This window comes from Sinocyclocheilus anshuiensis, unplaced genomic scaffold (genome assembly GCF_001515605.1).
Source record: "Sinocyclocheilus anshuiensis isolate Anshui unplaced genomic scaffold, SAMN03320099.WGS_v1.1 scaffold38, whole genome shotgun sequence".
Lineage (NCBI taxonomy): Eukaryota > Metazoa > Chordata > Actinopteri > Cypriniformes > Cyprinidae > Sinocyclocheilus > Sinocyclocheilus anshuiensis.
Window position 1 is genome coordinate 2753123 of NW_015544213.1, and position 11896 is coordinate 2765018.

The 11896-nt window shown below is 33.7% G+C and overlaps 1 protein-coding gene across 1 annotated transcript; it reads left to right on the plus strand.

Annotated features, from left to right (window-relative positions):
• Window positions 1–10453, plus strand: LOC107697084 (adhesion G-protein coupled receptor G5-like). Its single transcript, XM_016497727.1, has 16 exons — window positions 1–199; window positions 316–396; window positions 867–968; window positions 1135–1263; window positions 1431–1481; window positions 1727–1795; window positions 3271–3347; window positions 3467–3601; window positions 4861–4968; window positions 5059–5101; window positions 5381–5481; window positions 5673–5794; window positions 7000–7265; window positions 7409–7496; window positions 9001–9296; window positions 10145–10453. The coding sequence occupies exons 1-16, from the start codon at window positions 1–3 to the stop codon at window positions 10288–10290; spliced, it is 2013 nt and encodes a 670-aa protein (XP_016353213.1). The 3' UTR covers window positions 10291–10453.
• The last annotated feature ends 1443 nt before the right edge of the window (window positions 10454–11896 follow it).

The window sequence follows — 11896 nt, forward strand, 5'->3', positions numbered from 1 at the left end:
ATGAAGTGGAACGTTCGTGGCCTCCTGCTTATTTTATCTGCCCTTTTCTGCATATCTGCAGGAGATTCCACAGGTAATACCCCTCCAAAACCTGTTTGTCCTCTGCACTCAACATCTGCAGGCACAATAAATGGAAATAATAAGAAGATGGATATGTTCATACTGGGTTCATGTGGTTTCAAAGGATACATGAAAACAGGTGATTCAAATCAGACACGTTCATGAAAGGGAATGAGAATCAAATGTGTTAATTAAACTTCTATAAAATAAAAATCACTTTTTAGTGGCCAACTTGTTTATCATTTGTCTGTACAGCTAGTTGCAAAGGTGATAAATGGGATATTTTACAGAGCCAAGCAGTGAGCTTACTTCAGTGCGGTTCTAGTGTATCATCAGGTGAGGACTAAATTAAAAGAGAAAAGCTTACATACTTATGTACTTTTTTTTTTTTGCATGTCTTCATCACAAAACCAAATAAAAGCAAACCACAATGCGTTCAGTTTTAAAAAATGTTTTCTTGATTAAGCAAATGTTATAAAATTGTTCAAAATTACAAGCATTAATAAAAACATTACGGGAAAATTACTTTCTAATGTTCTCGGAACTTTCTGAAACAAGTAGTAACATTTTTTAAAAATCCAAGTGAAATGTTTTAAAAACACATTCTATGAACAATGTATAAATAATGTTTTGAGAATGTTATTAAAGACCAGCTAACTTTGAACGAATGTTCTGTTAACGTTACTGGAGAACATTTATTTGTTCATAACTTTGAGAGAACTTAAAATTTCTGAGAACATTCTCAATTAGCTGAGTTGGTTGTATGTATTTAAAATGATTGTTTTTTTGTTTGTTTGTTTCAACAGAGAACCTATTCAAAATCTCTGTATTTCCAATTGTTGAAAATTCATTCTGTACAGGAAACACAACACACAGTACAAACACAGCCTGTACAACACACAGTAGTGGTGAGTTTGAGAGTATTTGGGCTGAGAGGCTTTCTCTTGCTAGCGCCATGGTCAATAATGAAACCTGTGGATTTACTTTAGAAATTCATCTGATTTATTATTTATTTTTAATAACATTATAGTATTAAAACAAAATAACCTTGTTTTCTAACCTGTTGTTTTGCAGACTGTGGTGTAACTTTATCAAGACACCCACCTTACAAACTCAACATAAGCAGATGTGTTATGCCCACATTTGTCTGTTTAATTGAAGGCAAATGTAGAAATGACACTTTGACAAACTGGATTACAAAAGGTAAATGAAACATCCGTCATTTTGCATCTATGCATTTGGTAACCTGTGATTTTAGAAATGTATGACAACAATCTTTATTCACTACATACTTGCTGTATTACAAGAGTTCTGCTTTTTGCAGATAATATCTGATAGTTAGAAGAATATTTTTGTTCTCTTTATTAAAGGTTGTAACTGGACCCACCAAACCCCTACATATTTTGAGAATGTGGGATATGGTGAGTATATTTCCAAAAACTTCTACGCATTATATTAATATTAAAGATATATTAGACTAATAAAAGAGTAATTCCTGTAAGTGGAGTGGTAAATCAAACTGTTGTAACACAGTCAGTGACAGACTTAACAGACATTTTAACATTAACCTTATAAATTATTTGCATAGTATACTGTACATGCAATATTATGGCTGTATTATTTGCATAACAATTTGCATTGCTCTTTTTTGTTTTATATTTCTAAGCGTGTAATATGACCTGCCTGAATCCCAGTCAGACGTGTAAGAATGCACAATATGATTTCAGCTGTAAAGGTAAGAACGTGGTATAATATGCCTATTTTTGCTTTATTCACTGACTAAATGTGTCATTAAAACCCAGTGCTGCATATTGCTCTTAATTATTTACTTATTTTTCATTTTTATGTTTTTACAAATGTGATAATGTAGGTAAAGAAGGTAATATAAACAGGATTGTGGTCCATAATAAAACTGCAACTTGTTATAAGTGTGGAAGTCCTCTTCAAGATACGCCAAAAATTAAAGCACCCTCAAATAATTTCAATACTAATAAAACAGAGATAGATGCTGCGGCAGCTGCGTAAGTATTTTTTTCTTGTATGCTTTCAAGTCTAGTAAGTAAGGTTTTTAGTGGTATTATTTGTTATAAAATGTATGACCATATTCAGGAAGTTTCCATGATAATTTGCTGCGCTTAATAATGTAATAGAAATCATTTTAAAAATATGGGAGACTGACTGGAGCTTTCCACAAGGGATTTATCTCATCTATCCCTGTGTCATATCTGCTGTCCCAATGACTGTAAACCAGTGCTAATTTTGACAGCAAATTTTGAATTAGTTTTAGTCATAGTCTTTTGACTAAAATGCCATTTAGTTTTAGTCATATTTTAGTCATCTGAATTGTTTTTAGTTTTAGTCTAGTTTTAGTCGACTAAATATCATAAGATTTTAGTTGATTAAATCTACAGTAAATTTAGTCGGCTAAAATCTTATGAGTTTAGTTACAGTGCATTTATTAAGCATTTCTCTAAAATGTCCAAACTCATTATATAGGTTTGATATTAAGGTTTTATCATGATAGACACCGATTTAACTGTGGTGACACACAACATGCCTTTGTGTTAAAATTAAATAAAACTACTTCTCAAAAAGAACAAGAACATGGTCTTCTTTTTAATGAAATACCAATGGTCATATCGGCTAATTATGCATTCTTTAACGTTTTATGCGACGTGCAGCAAGTGTGTTAGCTTAGTGTTTCCCAACCGGGGTGCCTCTGTCGAGAGCAGGGGTGTGTAAAAAATCATTTTTTTATATTTTTAAATAGCTAAAATGTTCAAAAAAGCATCTATTATATAATTAGATTGGGAAACACTGTGTTAGTTTATGTCCCGCCGGTTCATATGTACGCATCTAATCTCCGAACCACGCAACAGATTCGTTCTGAATGAATCTCCTCCCAAATCGTCCCTCCCTAACATTTTCGTCTCGTTTTTATTGATTGACGAAAATGTCAATGGATTTACGTCATAGTTTTAGTTCCTTATCGTCTCGTTGTCGTTGGTGAAAAAAATGTCGTTGACGTAAATTATTCATCAACAAAATGAACACTGCTGTAAACTGACCCATTTACTGTATCAGATATATTGTCACAGCAACACAAATAATCTTGTATCTCGTTCAGTAAGGCCATGGAAAATCTCTCCAGCCTACTGCCTTTGATGCAGAATTTGAGCGTTGCCTCTATATCCATGGGTAACGTTAAAGGGGTTTTAAAGAAAATTCAAAATGAGTCCGAAATCACAACGTCCTACTTCATCTACTCTTCAGAAACTGGCATCAGTGTAAGTGACTTCAACCATTCACACATTTTCTTTAACTTTGCATAACGGTGGTGACAAAAATGTTTATCTTTTAAAAACATGAAATGTACCTCAGAATGGAAATCTCCGTATGTTTACAGGTTATAGATGATTTGGACGAACTGCAGAATTATCCCATTGCTTTCAGTATTCCAGAGGAAGCAGCTAAGAAAGCGCTCAACCAAAGTGCAGGAAGCGCTTTTATGGGTGTTTTCCTATTTCCCAACATGTCAAAGGTATAAAGAAACATCAAAAACAGGCTTAGTCAACCTTTAATGGTGTGTTTGTAACAGAAAGCAGTTTTTGCTTCTTTTAACTGAGGATTTACAAAAATAAACATAACTTCATTAATAAAAAAAATGGCTTAAAGGGGTCATATGATGTTGCTAAAAATAACATTATTTTGTGTATTTGGTGTAATGAAATGTGTTTATGCAGTTTAAGGTTCAAAAAACATTATTTTCCACATACTGTACATTACTGTTTCTCCTCTATGCCCCGCCTTTCTGAAACGTGACGATTTTTACAAAGCTCATCGGTCTGAAAAGCGAGGTGTGCTGTGATTGGCCAGCTATCCAGTGCGTTGTGATTGGCCGAATACCTCAAGCGTGTGACGGAAATGTTACGCCCCTTGTCATATTGTGATGCCGTGTCCCAGCCGGAGCGACCAGACAAAAACATTAAAACCCATTATGAGGCATTTGTTGCATCCAGTGGGGACATAATTACGGATTATAATGACTTATACTGTCTTTTTACATAAAAAAAATGGCTTAAAGGGGTCATATGATGTTGCTAAAAAGAACATTATTTTGTGTATTTGGTGTAATGAAATGTGTTTATGCAGTTTAAGGTTCAAAAAACATTATTTTCCACATACTGTACATTACTGTTTCTCCTCTATGCCCCGCCTTTCTGAAACGTGACGATTTTTACAAAGCTCATCGGTCTGAAAAGCGAGGTGTGCTGTGATTGGCCAGCTATCCAGTGCGTTGTGATTGGCCGAATACCTCAAGCGTGTGACGGAAATGTTACGCCCCTTGTCATATTGTGATGCCGTGTCCCAGCCGGAGCGACCAGACAAAAACATTAAAACCCATTATGAGGCATTTGTTGCATCCAGTGGGGACATAATTACGGATTATAATGACTTATACTGTCTTTTTACGCATTGCGTTGCATCGTAGAATGACTTTACAGATCTTCTTTATGCACCAAGAGCTTGTAACACTCCAAAGAAAAAGGAAAAATTGAAATTGCATCATATGACCCCTTTAAAATAGGATAATAATCCTGAATATCCTCAACATTTAGATATTCATTTATATTTTGCCTTTTTCTTAACCTGTCATTTTACCTACTGACATTGGTCTTATTTGCATCTTATTTTATTTGTGATGTAAATCACATCATGGTTATATATAGAAGTCTGATTCTGTTCCTAAGCAATAAAACAAAACAATCCTAAACAATCCTCTTTCATTTTTATTTTAAGGATGCAGAGAATAGTACGGTTTTGAATGATGAGGTTTATGCAATCGAAATGGGGACAAAAATTTCAAATCTGAGTGACGCCATCAGCTTGACCTTCAAAAATCATCAGGTATTCAAATGTTTGGGAAAAAAAGTGTTTCTAGTAGTGTAAAATGCATCCGAATCTTATTTTGTGAAATTCTAATGTATTTATCTGCAGAAGACGAAGGGAAGTCCTGTTTGTAAATCATGGGATGGAAACGGTCTGTGATGCTCTTGTGTTTTTGTTTTTTATTTGTGCATGTTTTTTACAGCACAGCCATTGAAATATTCTTTTAAAAATGTCACATTAAAATAATACACTTTCAGTTTCCATATCACAGAGAGCTGAATTTCAATGTTGGTATTCGTACTTAAGCAAATTTAAAAGAATTGGTTAAGAGTTTGAATCTTTCGGCCTATGCTGCTGACCAAAGCATAATGTCAATTTCATTAATTCACTCTAAATCTACTCAAAACTAACCAGTCCCTCCTTTTTTCAGGAAATAAGCCAAACTGGACATCCAAAGGGTGTAGCACCTTTAATGCAGAAAGCAATATAACGTGTGAATGCAAACATTTGACTTTCTTCGCTGTGCTTATGGTAGGTTCTCCTGTTTCCTTCTGGAATCTGTGAAATTGAGCTGGAGTGCGAGTATAAGTTCTGTACGTGCACCTTCAGATTTATGTTTATTAATCTGTGACTGATAAAATCATTTCACAACAGACATTTTGTGGTTATTGAATCCTTAATGTTGCCAATGTCCTGTGTAACTAAACACGGTTTTAATACAGACCCCTCCAAACGTACCCATTGCCCAAAGCGACCTCACTGCTCTCACCTACATCACCTACATCGGCTGCGGCCTCTCCTTGTTTTTCCTGTCCATCGGGCTCTTCATGCACTTCATCATGAGGTGAGACACACTAATTAAGATTTTTCAATGTTTTTGAAAGAAGTCTCACTAAGGCTGAATTTATTTGATAAAAAAAAAACAAAAAAAAACACGGTTAACACAAAATATCAAGCAGCACAACTGTTTAACACTGATAATAATAAGAAATGTTTCTTGAGCAGCAAATCAGCATATTAGAATGATTTCTGAAGGATCATGTGACACTGAAGTCTGGAGTAACACGGTTAACACAAAATATCAAGCAGCACAACTGTTTAACACTGATAATAAGAAGAAATGTTTCTTGAGCAGCAAATCAGCATATTAGAATGATTTCAAAAGGATCATGTGACACTGAAGACTGGAGTAATGGCTGCTGAAAATTCAGTTTAGGCATACAAGAATAAATTACATTTTAAAATATATTGACTACATTTTACAATATATTCAAATAGAAAACCGCTGTTTTAAATTGTAATATTTCACAATATTATTTGTTTTGTTTTTTTTGTAGATAAATTCATCCTTGGTCAGTAAAAGAGACATTAAGAATTATTAAAAATATTTGTTATTTGTTTTTACAATAAAATCATGTGGAAAAAATCAAGTGGAAATTAATCAATCAGCATTATGCCACAGGTGCTATTTATTAAGCTTGACTTGTACTAAACCCAGAATATTCCTTTAATGATGGGTTTAATCAAAGACTATAGAATACCCAAGATAGGTAATCATACAGGTTTCATCCATAGTCTGTCCATTTAAATGTCTGCGTTTAGCTTAACTGGCTGATCTTGCCTGAAAAAATACGCTTTTCATAACACCATTTGAGCAAAAGTAACAACATTTATGACACAGTTGTTGTCAGATTTCTTTGGTGATTTCAAATATGAAATTTAATCGTAAACTTAGTGAACAGTTTTGGAGAATTTGATGTTTCCCCATTCAAAGAGATGCACTTGCATGCCCGAAAGGCGTTTCAAAGATGGCCGCTGAGTTACATGACTTGTCTTAAAGGGACTTTGGTCTAATTTGGATGCAACATGACTGTAAAATTAAAACCTGGCTTAAAATGATGTTTGTAATCCTAATTATTTTCAAACAAGATTTCAAGTTTAAAGTAACTTTATTATCAAGGCTAATCCTTCATTTTTTTAATTCACAATGGCTGGCTCTTTGATTTCAAGGTGATGGATTGAAAATTGTAATTGCATTTTAAATTTTAGGAGAGTGAAGGCCACTGATTCTCTCCGCGTGCTGGTTAATCTCTTCGTGGCGCTGTTCCTGCTCAACGTGGCCTTCCTGTCGAATGAGTACGTAGCGCTTGCGAAGGACATCACCGCCTGCAAGGTCATGGCTGGATTCATGCACTACTGCTTGCTGGCCAGTTTCAACTGGTTTGCGGTGGAGGCTTTTCACCTCTGCCTGCAGATGGCCAAACACTCAGTCACCATCAAACATTACATGATCAAGATCTCTGTGGTTGGGTGGGGTGAGTTCAAAAACCTTTAATATGCCTGTTGAAGTACTTTAGTAAGTGCTCAGGTGATCAATGAAGATCAAATGGGCAAAAATCCCAGGAAGTTTGAAGGCTCTTTCTTATACTATAATTGCATTGTCAACAATTTGTTTCAGCTCCTCCTGCTCTTGTTGTCAGTATCATTTACGTCTTGGGCAAATATGGTGAGCAGACCATAACAACGGACACGAGCAACGTAACTATGTAAGTGGACTCCAAAATATGATGAGATGAACTTCCTAAAATATAATAGCAGCCATATAATATTATGCATGAAAACCTATTATAATGGAAAAGGTTTCTTTAGATAATAAAATGTTCTTCACACTAAAAAACAAACAAACAACAGCAACAAAAACGTTCTTTTAAAAACTGGTGGTTATTTTGTGAACCAGAAATGGTTCTTCTGTGGCATCACTGCAAAAACTCCCCTTTGGGTCCTTCATTTTTGTAAGGCGTAAGAAAAATACTGTATGAGTCATATTATTTCAGTTTTTTAATGCAATTCAAAATGAAATACTTGCATTTTATATTTTCAATTTACTAAAGCCAAAACAAATTATTAAAATATTATTTTGGAAAATATTTACTATTATAATATTAGATTTGTACACTTTTAAAATAAAAAAAAATTTTTTTTTGTTTGTTTTTTTAACTGTTTAAAAGTAGTAAAAGCATTAAAATAAATAAACAGTGTGAGTGGGGAAAATAGTGGTCTATAGTCAAATTTCTTCTACAAACATAAATGTAATTTTATTTTTTTTTTTTAAACAGTTACGTTTTGCTGACTTCAAGGCCTTTATCAGACATCCGAAACATTGTTTTTAAAGGAATCGTTCACCTAAACATGAAAATTTTCCTGGAAATTTACTCACCCTTAGGCCATCCAAGATGTAGATGAGTTTGTTTCTTCATTGGATCAGATTTGGAGAAATGTAGCATTCCATCACTTGCTCACCAATGGATCCTCTGCAGTGAATGGGTGCCGTCAGAATGAGAGTCCAAACAGCTGATAAAAACACCACAATAATCCACAAGTAATCCACACCACTCCAGTCCATCAATTAATGTCTTGTGTCGTGAAAAGATGCGTGTTTGTAAGAAACAAATCCATCATTAAGGTGTTTTAACTTCAAACCATCACTTCTGGCCAAAATATAAGTTCTCTATCCATAATATTGCTTTCTCCAGTGAAAAGACTGTTGTCCTCTCACATCAAAATCCACCAACATATTTGTTTAGAATTGTTTCTGACTATTTGTACTAGTAAATTGTGCTTGATCTGTGCATATTTCTGATTCAGACTAGATGACTTTTTCACTGGAGAAAGCAATATTATGGATAGAGGACTCGTACAGTATTTTAGCCAGAAGCAGTGGTTTAAAGTTAAAAATGTCTTAATGATGGATTTGTAATAATGGATCTTACAAACATGCAGCTTCTCACTTCGCAGTATATTAATTCATGCACTGGAGTGGTGTGGATTACTTGTGGATTATTGTGATGTTTTTATCAGCTGTTTGGACTCTCATTCTGACGGCACCCATTCACTGCAGAGGATCCACTGCTGAGCAAATGATGGAATGCTAAATTTCTTCAAATCTGTTCCTACGAAGAAAAAATTTGTAAATGGGTGTGAGGGTGAATATAAATTTGTATATATGTAATTTTGTCAACTTTAACCGTCTGCACTTTTTTCCCCCTGCAGGTGCTGGATTTTAGACTCTAATGTCCACTACTACGTGAACATCGGTTATTACTGCTTGGTCTTCATCTTCACCTTCAGCACCTTCATTGTGGTGCTGCGATGGCTCTCCATGCTGAAGCTGAGCAGGCTGAACAAGGCTGGAAAGGTGAAGCGCTCAGGAACCGCCACCTTTGACATCACCACCATCCTGGGCCTCTGCTGTATGCTGGGACTCACCTGGAGTTTCGCCTTCTTCAGCTACGGAGCTATGCGTCTGCCCTCGTATTACATATTCACCATCCTGAACTCCTTCCAAGGTGAGAGCTGATTTTAAATACATACATTTAAAATGATCATTTTTATCAACTTTTAGGGATACGCTAGCAAATATGACCTCAAAGCTGACAGACATGGACTAAAGCCTTAAATCATGAAGATTTTATATAATGGTGATATGTTATTCAAGCTAGAGCTCTATATTGTATAATATTATATTATAATACACTTAAAACATGAGACAAAATTCCTGTTTACAGCGTGTTTGTGGTAAAATGTCTATTGGAATTACTGGTCAAAAGTTTGGAAAAAATATGTTTTTTTTTTAATGTTTTTTAAAAGAAGTCTCTTCTGCTCACCAAGACTGCATTCATTTGATCAAAAATACAATAAAAACAGTGATATTGTAAAATATTGTTAAATTTTTTTTAAATAGCCTAGCTGTTTCTGTTTGAAAATGTTTTAATATGTAATTTATTCCTGCGATGAGCATATCGTTCTAATATGCATTCTAATATGCATGGATTTTTCTTTTCACAAAAATATTAAGCAACAACAACAACAAATGTTTTCAACATTGATAATAAGAAGAAATGTTTCTTGAGCAGCAAATTAGCATATTAGAATGATTTCTGAAAGAACATGTGACACTGAAGACTGGAGTAATGATGTTGAAAATTCAGCTTTGATCACAGAAAAAAATACATTTTAAAATATATTCAAAATTCAGTCATTTTAAATTGTAATAATATTTCACAATATTACAGTTTTTACTGTGCACATAAGATGCTTCTTTCAAAAACATTAAAAATGTAAATTATTTTCTAATATAATATAAAACATGCATAATATAACATGCATTTTGTGTTAATTGCATATGTTTTTCTAGGCTTTTTCTTGTTCATATACTACTTGAAAGCAAGCACCCTCTTTGGCGACTCAGTGCCTTCAGAGGAGAGTGACATGACTGAAGATACTGTTACAGAAAATCCATACGAAGACCTACCAACAGAAGACACCAAAAAAGTCATCTGACTGTAACCTATGTATCTATACATTTGAAATGTCATATCTGTCTATTGATATTTTACCTTCATTTGTATTAGAATAGTGAGTCAATCCACTGCAAATTCTGTCCTGTAACATATGCGACTCTTTTTGAACTTCAGAATTTAAATAATTTGTGCTCTTTCAGTTCATGAGTTTGAACTGAATTGAATTGCCCAACAGGAAGTTGAATTGACAGCTTCATTGCATTTTAAAGAATTGCATTTTAAAGAAATTCAAAGTAGAGGAATTTTATTAGTCCAAAATAAGTTTGAGACAAAATACAAATAAATGATATAAAATAAATAAATAATTTGTTTGGCTCCACATTGAAAACTTTGGGAAATTAAAGCACAGAAATGATGCATCCTGTTTACTACCTCAATTTTAAAGACATTCTCAACTCAATTCAATTCTGAATGTATAATAATATAATCTGCTGTATATTTATTTTTCATTAATGTGCATAAACATTTTCTTAGAAAGTCTGTTTCATATGTAACCGAATTTCATAATACAATGCCACTGATGTATTTGTCTTTTCACTGTATATCATTTTATGCATATATTTTTCAGGACAAAATACATAATGATTACTCTACTATGAAAGAAAAGTTATTAAAAGCAGCAAAAAGTTGATATTTATTTTATCATTTTTAATCAGTTCGTTTATCAGTACAGTAGGTTGGTAAATTCCTTTATTTAATTTAGGCTATATAAGTAGTTTGTTTCTATAACTTACAGCTCTACAAGTTTAACTTTCTGTTGTGTTTCCATTACCTGTATGTGTACATGCTGAAGATCAGTCACATAAACTCGTAATAAAATAACACTATGAACTCTATGTAGCCTAATATACGATTTCTTTCAAAGGTAATGTATGAAAACCATGTTATGCAAAAGATAAACATTTTGAATAGCGGGTACTATTTTAAATGTCCTCACAAATCGACTTTCAGACATATTTTTACTATTTTAAATGTCCTCACAAATCGCCTTTCATACATATTTTTAAAAATAAAATCCAAAAATAAAACCAATTCGGATTACGAGGTTATGAAAGAGCGATGACGTCATGACGTCGGTGACGTGGCCTGACGGCGGCACGCGGGAAAGTTCAGATTGAGTAGCTGGAGTTTAGCGGGTGAGTGACAAGACAATAACCACGATATTAAAGATTTAATTCATGAGATAATTGCACTTGTACGTGAATATTTTGACACATTTATATGAGTTTTAGTGTGTGAACATGTCTGGACACTACATTGAGTGTGAATTTGTGTCGATTAGAGCGCGATTGCATGTGTGTTTGTTCTGCGGGTTTTCTAAGACATCAGACTGATTAATACATTTTATTAGCAATGAACTGATCAATAATTGTTGTTTTTGTTTAGTTAATTTGCGAATTGTCTTTTTGATTTTTAGATAACACTGCGATTGTAATACTATGGTACTTTTTAATAGTACCACGGTATTCTTTGGAATACTGTGTAAAACTATGCTGTATATCAAAATACTGTGGTGTTACCATCACTGTAAGTCTTTTTTACCGTATTATTACACCTTGGTGTTTCAAATGATTACTTGATAACAT